This window comes from Drosophila kikkawai, unplaced genomic scaffold, assembly GCF_030179895.1.
Source record: "Drosophila kikkawai strain 14028-0561.14 unplaced genomic scaffold, DkikHiC1v2 scaffold_113, whole genome shotgun sequence".
Classification (NCBI taxonomy): Eukaryota; Metazoa; Arthropoda; class Insecta; order Diptera; family Drosophilidae; genus Drosophila; species Drosophila kikkawai.
This window is the reverse complement of record NW_027222442.1, coordinates 1-17426: the sequence shown is the minus strand read 5'-3', so window position 1 is coordinate 17426 and position 17426 is coordinate 1. Positions and strand designations below refer to the sequence as shown.

General features: G+C 34.8%; 1 protein-coding gene across 1 annotated transcript; it reads right to left on the bottom strand.

Moving 5' to 3' along the window:
* Positions 1-386: 386 nt before the first annotated feature.
* On the bottom strand, positions 387-2508 carry LOC138929296 (uncharacterized). The gene is made up of 2 exons (XM_070288748.1): positions 1570-2508; positions 387-617 (listed from the first exon to the last, which is right to left on the bottom strand). Exons 1-2 carry the CDS (start codon positions 2506-2508, stop codon positions 387-389), a joined length of 1170 nt encoding a protein of 389 aa, XP_070144849.1.
* Positions 2509-17426: the final 14918 nt, after the last annotated feature.

Sequence of the window (17426 nt, the reverse complement as noted above, 5' to 3'; positions counted from 1 at the left end):
AAAAGCCATCCCTTCACACACTTGTAATAATATTAAAAACGTTCGTTCCAATTTCTGAATATCGTCATTTCACTTAAAGATACTTGAAGCCGAAGAATATGTCTCATGATCTGTGTTTGTGGGGAAGACAACGAACTTGCCACCCTTTAGTTTATAATAAAAAGACGCACAATAGGTATTTTAATATAAGCCGTTTTAATGTGTTTGTTTTATCGGAGCTGCAGAGTGAGTGTATGTATAAGCTTGGCTTCAGAATATATACATGTTTATGGGATGACAAATGTAGTTTTGTAGTTTACCGCGACAGCTTAGGCGAGATAAGGAAAGAGTAGAAAGAGAAAACAAAAGAGCGCTGCAGGTGCAGTGGTACACCTATGCGCGCGTGACTAGGTGCTGGCGGTCTGCTCCGAACATACTCCCCCCGTTGGAAGAGGTACGGTTCCAACTATCTCGGAATCGATGGGCAGAGCGGCTAGTTTGGCGACGGCTCTCTTGATTAGAACCGTAGCTGTACGGACCATAGCTACTCTGATGACGCCGTCTCCGCCGGGTATGACTTCCTCGATGCAGGCCTCCTCGATCAGCAGGGTTGGGCATCCTCGATAACCCTCCAGAGACTATCCAACCAAGTTTGGTGTTCTGAAGAGTTGGCAAAGTCCTGCCCAAATGCATTTTTCCTGTGGAAATTATTTGGAAAAACAAATCAGCGCCAAGCAAAAGGTCAATTCGTTGCGATTGATTAAAATAAGGATCAGCGAGCGAAATGTTCTGCGGAATTCTCCATGATGTTGCATCTATATTGAAATGGGTCTGGTAATCCGTGATACTGTGAGTCACAACAGCTGCGAATGACGCACGATAGCTGGCATCCCGTGATTGCGCAACAATATCGACTGCCCTATCCGAAATTATGGAAGATTCTCCTATCCCAGCAATCGAGATTTGCGATTTGCTATGATTCAAATTTAGTTGACTAGCTAAGCGAGAGGTTATGAAGCTTAGCTGCGAGGCAGAATCTAAAATTGCTCGGCAAGGCATAAATGCTCCACTTCTATTTCTCACGTATATAATAGCGGTCGGAAGCAACACGTAGTCATTCGGCATAATATTTGAGGCTTTGGGTGGAGGGCTTGGTAAGTGATGATCAGGATGAGATGATGCTTGCGAACATGATACTAATGCTGATGCTGAAGTAGATGGCAATGGCTGAGAGCTCGAGGATGGATCGCATGATGGAGATGAAAATGAGATGGATGGTGCGGATGGGTCATGGTTTATGTGTAACAATGAATGATGCTTCATGCGACAATATCTGCAATGAGTCGACTTGCATTGCTGCAAACTATGGCCCTTGCGCAAACAATTTAAGCAAAGGTGCAACTTCTTTGCTTCTCTATACCGCAGATTCGGGCTCAAATTCAAAAATCGAGGGCATTTTGGCAAATAATGATCCCTTGCATCGCAACACAAACATATCTGATGACTTGAGCTAGTGGCAGAAGCAATAAGTGCACTTGGAGTATATGTGTGCAAGTTTTTTCCCACCTGCTGGCCTGGTGTTTGAGTTACCCAGGCTTGATCCAAGTTTTCCATCATCCTGCACCTCTTCTCCAGAAATGACTCCATAGCATCCCAGGTAGGCAGCTCTGTGATCGATAAATCCTCTTCCCATTTTTCACGCGTCCCATGATCCAGCTTTCGAGTGACGATGTGTATTAGAAGCCCGTCCAAAATCTGTTGCGTAGTGGCCAGGGTTCGAATTGCTCGTAAACGTGAATTCATGCAATCACTGAGCTCCCGAAGACCCTTTGACGATCCCTTCTCGACACCCTTTGAACCAAATATTGCCTGTACGTGTGCCTGAAAATGTAAGACTTTATTATCGAATCGATTTATCAGCAAATTCATAGCCTTATGATAGTTTGCATGTGAGGGTTCGAGCGAGCGTATGGTCTCCAAAGCCACGCCGCCTAAACTCAACCGCAAGTATTGTAACTTTTCAATATCCGTTAGCTCATCATCATTCCCGATGACCGTAGTGAACGTCGCTAGAAAATCCGGCCACTCAGCATAGGAACCATGAAAACGAGCAATTTCCAGATTTGGCAAACGAGGCTTCCTCGATCTAGAAGAAAGTTCCGGGTTGTTAGTCATGTCAATAGATGTTGAATTGGCAGCGATTGAAGCCGGCAATTGCGACTTGCGATGAGCAGCTAAGCCTCGGCTTAGTTTCGCCTTTACATCCATGAAAACTCCGGAAAATTCCATCCGATGGTCGCTCGAGATCTCCGTAAAATCCAGTCGCTCCAACGATGTCTGCGCAGCATCAAATGCCTCGTTTAAGGAGTTGATCCAATCCAATTCATCGAACTGATTGACCGAATCACCATTTAAATAAAATTTCATCGAGTTTATTTGCCTCAAAATAGAGTCGGCTTTGGCTCGGTAGAAGTCCACGTCACTTGGGGATTCATTTGGTGCCCGAACCGAATTTTCCGTATCAGACATATTTTTTATTCGATCACGAGAAAAAAAAATAAAATAAATTTAAATGTCTGACCGCGTCAGAGGCACGAAACACCCTATGCTTTCTACCGCGAAAATGTAGAGGTTACAAGCGTCGCCGAAATGCAACGGAACCTTGAACTTGTTGTTGTTGTTTTTGCCGTTAAGTTGCCTGCTTAGCAACAGCGAATATATGCGAACGAATGTATGTATGTATGGCGGTGGCTATATGTACATATATATATATGCACTATGCGCTAATAAAAAACGATTCAATTCGATTCACTTTTATGCCAGATTATTTGCACAACACAGTTTTGATTTTTCACAGCGCGAAATGTACAAAAAATCAAACGGCCGGCTGCGCACTGTTTGTATGTATGTTTGTGTGTTTGTGACCGAATGCCCGCAAACGACAGCAAACAAGCGTTTTGTTTAAACGATATTAAACAATTACGAAACCGAAATGCAGACTCCGATAAAGATCACGTCGGGGTCACCAAAATGTTTGTGGGGAAGACAACGAATTTGCCACCCTTTAGTTTATAATAAAAAGACGCACAATAGGTATTTTAATATAAGCCGTTTTAATGTGTTTGTTTTATCGGAGCTGCAGAGTGAGTGTATGTATAAGCTTGGCTTCAGAATATATACATGTTTATGGGATGACAAATGTAGTTTTGTAGTTTACCGCGACAGCTTAGGCGAGATAAGGAAAGAGTAGAAAGAGAAAACAAAAGAGCGCTGCAGGTGCAGTGGTACACCTATGCGCGCGTGACTAGGTGCTGGCGGTCTGCTCCGAACAATCTGAGAAAATCGAGGCACACGTTTTTGAAAATAAGGCACCAATTCAATAAATGGTCTTACGACGGTCTCTTAATTGCACCGATTGAAAGGACGGTCCTTTAACGTAAGGATTTTCTAGGAATTGGGTCTGATTTCTCCACCGCACACCTCATAGCTCAGATACTGCGTAGTAGGTTCAAGAAACCCACATTTGGTAACGTTAAATGGCAACCCTGGTACAGTCAACAAATTTAATACAACCTTCAGCCTTCGGAAAGCCTTTTCTTCCGAGTTTGCCATGATTAACACGTCATCTATGTAAACTATCGCAAATAATCATAATAAATTCCAAACGCCTTAACAATTGCATGATGAAGGTAGAAGATGCACTCTTCAAACCAAACGGCACGGCAGACCAAACAGACGGCAACTCGTAATTTTTCTTAATTAATTATTTTTCAACAGAAACATTTTTCCTTCACAGGGTCTGACATAAGCGGCAAAGGCCACTGTCCGAAACCATTTTCGAATATTGCTCCCGATATTCTAAGCACAACCTATCGTATTCCACAACATTGCAATCAAACACATCTCTATTCCCATCTTTAACCAACAACTTTATGTCCAAACCATGTGTGTGGGGACACTCTGCACTATTCATGTCTACTAGGCGAATTTCTAAAGCAGACTGAATATATAAGTCTGTATTTTTGCCGAAATTGCGCGCGTGACTAGGTGCTGGCGGTCTGCTCCGAACATACTCCCCCCGTTGGAAGAGGTACGGTTCCAACTATCTCGGAATCGATGGGCAGAGCGGCTAGTTTGGCGACGGTTCTCTTGATAAGACCCGTAGCTGTACGGACCATAGCTACTCTGATGACGCCGTCTCCGCCGGGTATGACTTCCTCGATGCAGGCCTCCTCGATCAGCAGGCCTCCAAATCAGCGCCAAGCAAAAGGTCAATTCGTTGCGATTGATTAAAATAAGGATCAGCGAGCGAAATGTTCTGCGGAATTCTCCATGATGTTGCATCTATATTGAAATGGGGCTGGTAATCCGTGATACTGTGAGTCATGTAGTATCCACCTTTTGAAAAAAACAAAACTTTAGGTAACGCTTATGTTTAGGTACAATTAAGATAGCAAACTCTCATAACCACCCTCGCTAATGCACTTGCACTTGAACAGGTGGAATGAAAGAATGCAAGAACATCACCCGATTTCACCGCTATATCAAAGCTTTCAGCTAAAACCGCATTTATTGGGAGTTTAAGCATAATATAAAAAGTTCACGTGCAATCATTCCATTTATATTCGGCGAGCTATCAACACCATAAAGAAGTCTATATCAATTTTCGTGGCGAGTGTTTTCGACCTTTCATACACGTGTGACTGACTTTCAATTATATAATATTATATGAAAGTATATAAACTGATTAATAAAAGGAAATATTATTGGAACTATCAGAGTGAAAAGTGCTAGTTGCTGTGCCGAAGGTATGTCTCAGAAATAGGTGCCGTCCAAATTCTAATTTGATCTTATTCAGGCATCGGCCGTTAGTTTAGGCCAGAGGGCTTAGACAACGCTTTTCGTCAACTCTCTCTAACTTGGCTATAGCCGCGTACACCCCGCTATCTGAGCAAAAAGGGGGTGCCGACACTTGGACTGAGGGATTACGTAACCAAGATCGCGCTCAAGGGCCGAGGCAGCCGCTCCTAATCTACGCCTAGGAAAAGGGTTTGGGAGGCTGAAAAGATCGATGGAATTCAGCTCCAAAACGGAATTTAGATCCCGATACCAGCTTACAACGGCGAGCAGTTGCAGCAGTGTTACACAGTATTACGTAACTAACCCCTAACCCCAATTCATATTGCACCAGTCCAAATTTAGTTTAGGAGTTTTGGAGGCATAAGAGCTAAGAAAGAATAAATGAGTGACAACTAAAACGCCTTGCAGCGGCCGTGCGATGTGATTGTTTCGACAACATGAATTAAATATCTATATATTCTCTTTTGTTTTGTTCTTGTTAGATTCGATATCAAATTCTATAAAAATTAATTAGAAGGTTCTGTTTTGTATTAAATTTTGTTTCTTTTCCTAAACTATGAATTAACGCATAAATTACTTAAAGAAATTAATATGTAAGACTAAGCAATATGAAATTGGGAAGTTGTTGAAATATCTTTCTCTCTCTATATATATTTATGTAACCTAAATTCTTAATTATACAGCAACTACATCGGAGTCATCTTGGGCCCAATGATACATCGGTGAGAGTAAGAGCTATTGTGAGTATTTGTAAGCGTTTATATGCGTATAAGATTATAATATATATATGTAAGATGATTTGAGATGAGATTTTTCCGCCCAATTAATTACTTAGTTATTGACAAAATTACCTCGTATTGAATTAATGTTTCATGTAAATATAGCTGTTAGTTGTTTGTGGTAAGGGAATATGATATTAAAATTAAACCTTTTTGTACTCTTATGAACATAAACATGGTCGCTTAAATTATTATTGTCTCCGTTCGTCGAGTACTCATGCCAAGATTTATTAAGAGGAAGTAAAGGTAAATTTTACTTTAATTAGGGACAACAGCCAAATTTCGATATGTTGTCAAGGTTGGGTGGGTAGTGAAACGGGACACATAACACCTGTGATCCCATAACCGAGCAGGATTCCATTTCTAGTTGGTGATTACGCGCGGCGGCGCGGATTCTGTACTTTATTTGATTTTTCTTCATTACCACTTTAGAGCCCGATTTATTTAGTTTATCTCGCGCATTATATGATTTGTGTTATAAACAAAGATAGCTAGGGGAGAAAAAACCCCGCCCCATCCGACGAGCTGGACCCGAGCACAGCGAGAATGCGCACCCTCGAACCTAGCGTCTTAAAGAACCACCTTTACGGAATGATCATAGTTGGTAGGTCCTTATAGACCGAGAAGGCTATTTCGTCCTGTTTTATACACTACAGTCACAACAGCTGCGAATGACGCACGATAGCTGGCATCCCGTGATTGCGCAACAATATCGACTGCCCTATCCGAAATTATGGAAGATTCTCCTATCCCAGCAATTGAGATTTGCGGTTTGCTATGACTCAAATTTAGTTGACTAGCTAAGCGAGAGGTTATGAAGCTTAGCTGCGAGGCAGGATCTAAAATTGCTCGGCAAGGCATAAATGCTCCACTTCTATTTCTCACGTATATAATAGCAGTCGGAAGCAACAAGTAGTCATTCGGCATAATATTTGAGGCTATGGGTGGAGGGCTTGCAATGTGATGATCAGGATGAGAGCTCGAGGATGGATCGATGGATTGATGAGAGATTGATGGAGATGCAAATGAGATGGATGGTGCGGATGGGTCATGGTTCATGTGTAACAATGAATGATGCTTCATGCGACAATATCTGCAAGGAGTCGACTTGCATTGCTGCAAACTATGCCCCTTGCGCAAACAGTTCAAGCAAAGGTGCAACTTCTTTGCTTCTCTATACCGAAGATTCGGATTCAAATTCAAAAATCGAGGGCATTTTGGCAAATAATGATCCCTTGCATCGCAACACAAACATATCTGCTGACTTGAGTTAATGGCAGAAGCAATAAGTGCACTTGGAGTATATGTGTGCAAGTTTTTTCCCACCTGCTGGCCTGGTGTTTGAGTTACCCAGGCTTGATCCAAGTTTTCCATCATCCTGCACCTCTTCTCCAAAAACGACTCCATAGCATCCCTGGTAGGCAGCTCTGTGATCGATAAATCCTCTTCCCATTTTTCACGCGTCCTATGATCCAGCTTTCGAGTGACGATGTGTATAAGAAGCCCATCCAACATCTGTTGCGTAGTGGCCAGGGTTCGAATTGCTCGTAAACGTGAATTCATGCAATCACTGAGCTCCCGAAGACCCTTTGACGATCCCTTCTCGACACCCTTTGAACCAAATATTGCCTGTACGTGTGCCTGAAAATGTAAAACTTTATTATCGAATCGATTTATCAGCAAATTCATAGCCTTATGATAATTGGCATTTGAGGGTTCGAGCGAGCGTATGGTCTCCAGAGCCACGCCGCCCAAACTCGACCGCAAATATTGTAATTTCTCAATATCACTTAGCTCAACATCATTTCCGATGACCGTCCGGAACGTTGCCAGAAAATCCGGCCACTCAGCATAGGATCCATGAAAACGAGCCATTTCCAGATTCGGCAGACGAGGCTTCCTAGTTCTAAAAGAAAGATCCGGGTGGTTAGGCATTTCAATGGATGTTGAATTGGCAGCGGTTGAAGCCGGCACTTGCGACTTGCGATGAGCAGCTAAGCCTCGGCTTAGATTCGCCTTTACATCCATGAAGACTCCGGAAAATTCCATCCGATGGTCGCTCGAGATCGCCGTAAAATCCAGTCGCTCCAACGATGTCTGCGCAGCATCAAATGCCTCGTTTAAGGAGTTGATCCAATCCATTCGCGCGAGTAAATCAGCTTCATCGAACTGATTGACCGAATCACCATTTAAATAAAATTTCATCGAGTTTATTTGCCTCAAAATAGAGTCGGCTTTGGCTCGGTAGAAGTCCACGTCACTTGGGGATTCATTTGGTGCCCGAACCGAATTTTCCGTATCAGACATATTTTTTATTCGATCACGAGAAAAAAAAAATAAAATAAATTTAAATGTCTGACCGCGTCAGAGGCACGAAACACCCTATGCTTTCTACCGCGAAAATGTAGAGGTTACAAGCGTCGCCGAAATGCAACGGAACCTTGAACTTGTTGTTGTTGTTTTTGCCGTTAAGTTGCCTGCTTAGCAACAGCGAATATATGCGAACGAATGTATGTATGTATGGCGGTGGCTATATGTACATATATATATATGCACTATGCGCTAATAAAAAACGATTCAATTCGATTCACTTTTATGCCAGATTATTTGCACAACACAGTTTTGATTTTTCACAGCGCGAAATGTACAAAAAATCAAACGGCCGGCTGCGCACTGTTTGTATGTATGTTTGTGTGTTTGTGACCGAATGCCAGCAAACGACAGCAAACAAGCGTTTTGTTTAAACGATATTAAACAATTACGAAACCGAAATGCAGACTCCGATAAAGATCACGTCGGGGTCACCAAAATGTTTGTGGGGAAGACAACGAATTTGCCACCCTTTAGTTTATAATAAAAAGACGCACAATAGGTATTTTAATATAAGCCGTTTTAATGTGTTTGTTTTATCGGAGCTGCAGAGTGAGTGTATGTATAAGCTTGGCTTCAGAATATATACATGTTTATGGGATGACAAATGTAGTTTTGTAGTTTACCGCGACAGCTTAGGCGAGATAAGGAAAGAGTAGAAAGAGAAAACAAAAGAGCGCTGCAGGTGCAGTGGTACACCTATGCGCGCGTGACTAGGTGCTGGCGGTCTGCTCCGAACAATCTGAGAAAATCGAGGCACACGTTTTTGAAAATAAGGCACCAATTCAATAAATGGTCTTACGACGGTCTCTTAATTGCACCGATTGAAAGGACGGTCCTAACTAATATAAGTACAAATTCTGCCGTTGATACATGCATTATTAGCTTAGTTGTGAACTTTTTGTTTACAAATTTACAATTGAGTATGCAAATGTATTAGAATTGTAAGAATTAATTTAAATAAAAATTCTGCCGTAGATTTATGCATTATTAGCTGAGATGTGAACTTTTTGTTTACAAATTTACAATTGAGTATGCAAATGTATTAGACGTGTAAAAACTAATATAAATATAAATTCTGAAGTGGATTCAGGCATTATTAGCTGAGTTATGAACTTGTGTACAATTTACAATTGAGTGTGCAAATGCATAAGCCGTGTAAAAACTATTATAAATTCAAATTCTGAAGTGGATACAGACATTATTAGCTGAGTATGCAAATGTATTAGACGTGTAAAAACTAATATAAATATAAATTCTGAAGTGGATATATGCATTATTAGCTGAGTTGTGAACTTTTTGTTTACAAATTTACAATTGAGTATGCAAATGTATTAGCCTTCTAAAAACTAATATAAGTACAAGTTATGCCGTGGATACATGCATTATTAACTGAGTTGTGAACTTTTTGTTTACAAATTTACAATTGATTATGCAAATGTATTAGCATTGTAAGAACTAATTTAAATATAAATTCTAAAGTGGATATATGTATTATTATCTGAGTTGTGAACTTTTTGTTTACAATTTACAATTGAGTATGCAAATGTATAAGCCGTGTAAAAACTAATATAAGTACAAATTCTGCCGTTGATACATGCATTATTAGCTTAGTTGTGAACTTTTTGTTTACAAATTTACAATTGAGTATGCAAATGTATTAGAATTGTAAGAATTAATTTAAATAAAAATTCTGCCGTAGATTTATGCATTATTAGCTGAGATGTGAACTTTTTGTTTACAAATTTACAATTGAGTATGCAAATGTATTAGCAGTGTAAAAACTAATATAAATACAAATTCTGAAGTGGATACAGACATTATTAGCTGAGCAATGAACTTTTTGTTTACAAATTTACAATTGAGTATGCAAATGTATTAGCCATGTAAAAACTAATATAAATACAAATTTTGAGGTGGATATATGCATTATTATCTGACTGGTGAACTTTTTGTTTACAAATTTACAATTGAGTATGCAAATGTATAAGCTGTGTAAAAACTAATATAATTACAAATTCTGCCGTGGATACATGCATTATTAGCTGAGTTATAAACTTTTTGTTTACAAATTTACAATTGAGTATGCAAATGTATTAGCCGTGTATAAACTAATATAAATACAAATTCTGAAGTGGATTCAGGCATCATTAGCTGAGTTGTGAACTTTTTGATTTCAAATTTACAATTGAGTATGCAAATGTATTAGCCGTGTAAAAACTATTATAAATACAAATTCTGAAGTGGATACAGACATTATTAGCTGAGTATGCAAATGTATTAAACGTGTAAAAACTAATATAAATATAAATTCTGAAGTGGATATATGCATTATTAGCTGAGTTGTGAACTTTTAGTTTACAAATTTACAATTGAGTATGCAAATGTATTAGCCTTCTAAAAACTAATATAATTACAAATTCTGCCGTGGATACATGCATTATTAGCTGAGTTATGAACTTTTTGTTTACAAATTTACAATTGAGTATGCAAATGTATTAGCCGTGTATAAACTAATATAAATACAAATTCTGAAGTGGATTCAGGCATCATTAGCTGAGTTGTGAACTTTTTGTTTTCAAATTTACAATTGAGTATGCAAATGTATTAGCCGTGTAAAAACTATTATAAATTCAAATTCTGAAGTGGATACAGACATTATTAGCTGAGTATGCAAATGTATTAGACGTGTAAAAACTAATATAAATATAAGTTCTGAAGTGGATATATGCATTATTATCTGAGTTGTGAACTTTTTGTTTACAAATTTACAATTGAGTATGCAAATGTATAAGCCGTGTTAAAACTAATATAAGTACAAATTATGACGTGGATACATGCATTATTAGCTGAGTTGTGAACTTTTTGTTTACAAATTTACAATTGAGTATGCAAATGTATTAGCCTTCTAAAAACTAATATAAGTACAAATGCTGCCGTGGATACATGCATTATTAGCTGAGTTGTGAACTTTTTGTTTACAAATTTACAATTGAGTATGCAAATGTATTAGCATTGTAAGAACTAATTTAAATATAAATTCTATAGTGGATATATGCATTATTATCTGAGTTGTGAACTTTTTGTTTACAAATTTACAATTGAGTATGCAAATGTATTAGACGTGTAAAAACTAATATAAATATAAATTCTGAAGTGGATTCAGGCATTATTAGCTGAGTTATGAACTTGTTGTGTACAATTTACAATTGAGTGTGCAAATGCATAAGCCGTGTAAAAACTATTATAAATTCAAATTCTGAAGTGGATACAGACATTATTAGCTGAGTATGCAAATGTATTAGACGTGTAAAAACTAATATAAATATAAATTCTGAAGTGGATATATGCATTATTAGCTGAGTTGTGAACTTTTTGTTTACAAATTTACAATTGAGTATGCAAATGTATTAGCCTTCTAAAAACTAATATAAGTACAAGTTATGCCGTGGATACATGCATTATTAACTGAGTTGTGAACTTTTTGTTTACAAATTTACAATTGAGTATGCAAATGTATTAGCATTGTAAGAAGTAATTTAAATATAAATTCTAAAGTGGATATATGCATTATTATCTGAGTTGTGAACTTTTTGTTTACAAATTTACAATTGAGTATGCAAATGTATTAGACGTGTAAAAACTAATATAAATATAAATTCTGAAGTGGATTCAGGCATTATTAGCTGAGTTATGAACTTTTTGTTTTCAAATTTACAATTGAGTATGCAAATGTATTAGCCGTGTAAAAACTATTATAAATTCAAATTCTGAAGTGGATACAGACATTATTAGCTGAGTATGCAAATGTATTAGACGTGTAAAAACTAATATAAATATAAATTCTGAAGTGGATATATGCATTATTATCTGAGTTGTGAACTTTTTGTTTACAAATTTACAATTAAGTATGCAAATGTATAAGCCGTGTAAAAACTAATATAAGTACAAATTATGACGTGGATACATTCATTATTAGCTGAGTTGTGAACTTTTTGTTTACAAATTTACAATTGAGTATGCAAATGTATTAGCCTTCTAAAAACTAATATAAGTACAAATTATGCCGTGGATACATGCATTATTAACTGAGTTGTGAACTTTTTGTTTACAAATTTACAATTGAGTATGCAAATGTTTTAGCCATGTAAGAACTAATATAATTACAAATTCTGAAGTGGATATATGCACTATTATCTGAGTTGTGAACTTTTTGTTTACAATTTTACAATTGTGCATGCAAATGTATTAGCCGTGTAAAAACTATTATAAATACAAATTCTGAAGTGGATACAGACATTATTAGCTGAGTATGCAAATGTATTAAACGTGTAAAAACTAATATAAATATAAATTCTGAAGTGGATTCAGGCATCATTAGCTGAGTTGTGAACTTTTTGTTTTCAAATTTACAATTGAGTATGCAAATGTATTAGCCGTGTAAAAACTATTATAAATACAAATTCTGAAGTGGATACAGACATTATTAGCTGAGTATGCAAATGTATTAAACGTGTAAAAACTAATATAAATATAAATTCTGAAGTGGATATATGCATTATTAGCTGAGTTGTGAACTTTTTGTTTACAAATTTACAATTGAGTATGCAAATGTATTAGCCTTCTAAAAACTAATATAATTACAAATTCTGCCGTGGATACATGCATTATTAGCTGAGTTATGAACTTTTTGTTTACAAATTTACAATTGAGTATGCAAATGTATTAGCCGTGTATAAACTAATATAAATACAAATTCTGAAGTGGATTCAGGCATCATTAGCTGAGTTGTGAACTTTTTGTTTTCAAATTTACAATTGAGTATGCAAATGTATTAGCCGTGTAAAAACTATTATAAATTCAAATTCTGAAGTGGATACAGACATTATTAGCTGAGTATGCAAATGTATTAGACGTGTAAAAACTAATATAAATATAAGTTCTGAAGTGGATATATGCATTATTATCTGAGTTGTGAACTTTTTGTTTACAAATTTACAATTGAGTATGCAAATGTATAAGCCGTGTAAAAACTAATATAAGTACAAATTATGACGTGGATACATGCATTATTAGCTGAGTTGTGAACTTTTTGTTTACAAATTTACAATTGAGTATGCAAATGTATTAGCCTTCTAAAAACTAATATAAGTACAAATGCTGCCGTGGATACATGCATTATTAGCTGAGTTGTGAACTTTTTGTTTACAAATTTACAATTGAGTATGCAAATGTATTAGCATTGTAAGAACTAATTTAAATATAAATTCTATAGTGGATATATGCATTATTATCTGAGTTGTGAACTTTTTGTTTACAAATTTACAATTGAGTATGCAAATGTATTAGACGTGTAAAAACTAATATAAATATAAATTCTGAAGTGGATTCAGGCATTATTAGCTGAGTTATGAACTTGTTGTGTACAATTTACAATTGAGTGTGCAAATGCATAAGCCGTGTAAAAACTATTATAAATTCAAATTCTGAAGTGGATACAGACATTATTAGCTGAGTATGCAAATGTATTAGACGTGTAAAAACTAATATAAATATAAATTCTGAAGTGGATATATGCATTATTAGCTGAGTTGTGAACTTTTTGTTTACAAATTTACAATTGAGTATGCAAATGTATTAGCCTTCTAAAAACTAATATAAGTACAAGTTATGCCGTGGATACATGCATTATTAACTGAGTTGTGAACTTTTTGTTTACAAATTTACAATTGAGTATGCAAATGTATTAGCATTGTAAGAAGTAATTTAAATATAAATTCTAAAGTGGATATATGCATTATTATCTGAGTTGTGAACTTTTTGTTTACAAATTTACAATTGAGTATGCAAATGTATTAGACGTGTAAAAACTAATATAAATATAAATTCTGAAGTGGATTCAGGCATTATTAGCTGAGTTATGAACTTTTTGTTTTCAAATTTACAATTGAGTATGCAAATGTATTAGCCGTGTAAAAACTATTATAAATTCAAATTCTGAAGTGGATACAGACATTATTAGCTGAGTATGCAAATGTATTAGACGTGTAAAAACTAATATAAATATAAATTCTGAAGTGGATATATGCATTATTATCTGAGTTGTGAACTTTTTGTTTACAAATTTACAATTAAGTATGCAAATGTATAAGCCGTGTAAAAACTAATATAAGTACAAATTATGACGTGGATACATTCATTATTAGCTGAGTTGTGAACTTTTTGTTTACAAATTTACAATTGAGTATGCAAATGTATTAGCCTTCTAAAAACTAATATAAGTACAAATTATGCCGTGGATACATGCATTATTAACTGAGTTGTGAACTTTTTGTTTACAAATTTACAATTGAGTATGCAAATGTTTTAGCCATGTAAGAACTAATATAATTACAAATTCTGAAGTGGATATATGCACTATTATCTGAGTTGTGAACTTTTTGTTTACAATTTTACAATTGTGCATGCAAATGTATTAGCCGTGTAAAAACTATTATAAATACAAATTCTGAAGTGGATACAGACATTATTAGCTGAGTATGCAAATGTATTAAACGTGTAAAAACTAATATAAATATAAATTCTGAAGTGGATTCAGGCATCATTAGCTGAGTTGTGAACTTTTTGTTTTCAAATTTACAATTGAGTATGCAAATGTATTAGCCGTGTAAAAACTATTATAAATACAAATTCTGAAGTGGATACAGACATTATTAGCTGAGTATGCAAATGTATTAAACGTGTAAAAACTAATATAAATATAAATTCTGAAGTGGATATATGCATTATTAGCTGAGTTGTGAACTTTTTGTTTACAAATTTACAATTGAGTATGCAAATGTATTAGCCTTCTAAAAACTAATATAATTACAAATTCTGCCGTGGATACATGCATTATTAGCTGAGTTATGAACTTTTTGTTTACAAATTTACAATTGAGTATGCAAATGTATTAGCCGTGTATAAACTAATATAAATACAAATTCTGAAGTGGATTCAGGCATCATTAGCTGAGTTGTGAACTTTTTGTTTTCAAATTTACAATTGAGTATGCAAATGTATTAGCCGTGTAAAAACTATTATAAATTCAAATTCTGAAGTGGATACAGACATTATTAGCTGAGTATGCAAATGTATTAGACGTGTAAAAACTAATATAAATATAAGTTCTGAAGTGGATATATGCATTATTATCTGAGTTGTGAACTTTTTGTTTACAAATTTACAATTGAGTATGCAAATGTATAAGCCGTGTAAAAACTAATATAAGTACAAATTATGACGTGGATACATGCATTATTAGCTGAGTTGTGAACTTTTTGTTTACAAATTTACAATTGAGTATGCAAATGTATTAGCCTTCTAAAAACTAATATAAGTACAAATGCTGCCGTGGATACATGCATTATTAGCTGAGTTGTGAACTTTTTGTTTACAAATTTACAATTGAGTATGCAAATGTATTAGCATTGTAAGAACTAATTTAAATATAAATTCTATAGTGGATATATGCATTATTATCTGAGTTGTGAACTTTTTGTTTACAAATTTACAATTGAGTATGCAAATGTATTAGACGTGTAAAAACTAATATAAATATAAATTCTGAAGTGGATTCAGGCATTATTAGCTGAGTTATGAACTTGTTGTGTACAATTTACAATTGAGTGTGCAAATGCATAAGCCGTGTAAAAACTATTATAAATTCAAATTCTGAAGTGGATACAGACATTATTAGCTGAGTATGCAAATGTATTAGACGTGTAAAAACTAATATAAATATAAATTCTGAAGTGGATATATGCATTATTAGCTGAGTTGTGAACTTTTTGTTTACAAATTTACAATTGAGTATGCAAATGTATTAGCCTTCTAAAAACTAATATAAGTACAAGTTATGCCGTGGATACATGCATTATTAACTGAGTTGTGAACTTTTTGTTTACAAATTTACAATTGAGTATGCAAATGTATTAGCATTGTAAGAAGTAATTTAAATATAAATTCTAAAGTGGATATATGCATTATTATCTGACTTGTGAACTTTTTGTTTACAAATTTACAATTGAGTATGCAAATGTATTAGACGTGTAAAAACTAATATAAATATAAATTCTGAAGTGGATTCAGGCATTATTAGCTGAGTTATGAACTTTTTGTTTTCAAATTTACAATTGAGTATGCAAATGTATTAGCCGTGTAAAAACTATTATAAATTCAAATTCTGAAGTGGATACAGACATTATTAGCTGAGTATGCAAATGTATTAGACGTGTAAAAACTAATATAAATATAAATTCTGAAGTGGATATATGCATTATTATCTGAGTTGTGAACTTTTTGTTTACAAATTTACAATTAAGTATGCAAATGTATAAGCCGTGTAAAAACTAATATAAGTACAAATTATGACGTGGATACATGCATTATTAGCTGAGTTGTGAACTTTTTTTTTACAAATTTACAATTGAGTATGCAAATGTATTAGCCTTCTAAAAACTAATATAAGTACAAATTATGCCGTGGATGCATGCACTATTAACTGAGTTGTGAACTTTTTGTTTACAAATTTACAATTGAGTATGCAAATGTTTTAGCCATGTAAAAACTAATATAATTACAAATTCTGAAGTGGATCTATGCACTATTATCTGAGTTGTGAACTTTTTGTTTACAATTTTACAATTGTGCATGCAAATGTATTAGCCGTGTAAAAACTAATATAAATACAAATTCTGAAGTGGATACGGGCATTATTAGCTGAGTATGCAAATGTATTAGACGTGTAAAAACTATTATAAATTCAAATTCTGAAGTGGATACAGACATTATTAGCTGAGTATGCAAATGTATTAGACGTGTAAAAACTAATATAAATATAAATTCTGAAGTGGATATATGCATTATTATTTGAGTTGTGAACTTTTTGTTTACAAATTTACAATTGAGTATGCAAATGTATAAGCCGTGTAAAAACTAATATAAGTACAAATTATGACGTGGATACATGCATTATTAGCTGAGTTGTGAACTTTTTGTTTACAAATTTACAATTGAGTATGCAAATGTATTAGCCTTCTGAAAACTAATATAAGTACAAATTCTGCGTGGATACATGCATTATTATCTGAGTTGTGAGCTTTTTGTTTACAAACTTACAATTGAGTATGCAAATGTATTAGACGTGTAAAAACTAATATAAACATAAATTCTGAAATGGATTCAGGCATTATTAGCTGAGCTATGAACTTGTTTTGTACAATTGACAATTGAGTGTGCAAATGCATAAGCCGTGTAAAAACTATTATAAATTCAAATTCTGAAGTGGATACAGACATCATTAGCTAAGTATGCAAATGTATTAGACGTGTAAAAACTAATATAAATATAAATTCTGAAGTGGATTCAGGCATTATTAGCTGAGTTATGAACTTTTTG

Excerpts from the sequence above, each read along its gene's own strand:
- LOC138929296 (XM_070288748.1), bottom strand. The coding sequence starts at position 2,508 with ATGTCTGATACGGAAAATTCGGTTCGGGCACCAAATGAATCCCCAAGT. Across the intron at positions 618-1,569 it reads AAAACTTGGATCAAGCCTGG|TCTCTGGAGGGTTATCGAGG; the intron begins GTAACTCAAACA and ends TTGGTTGGATAG.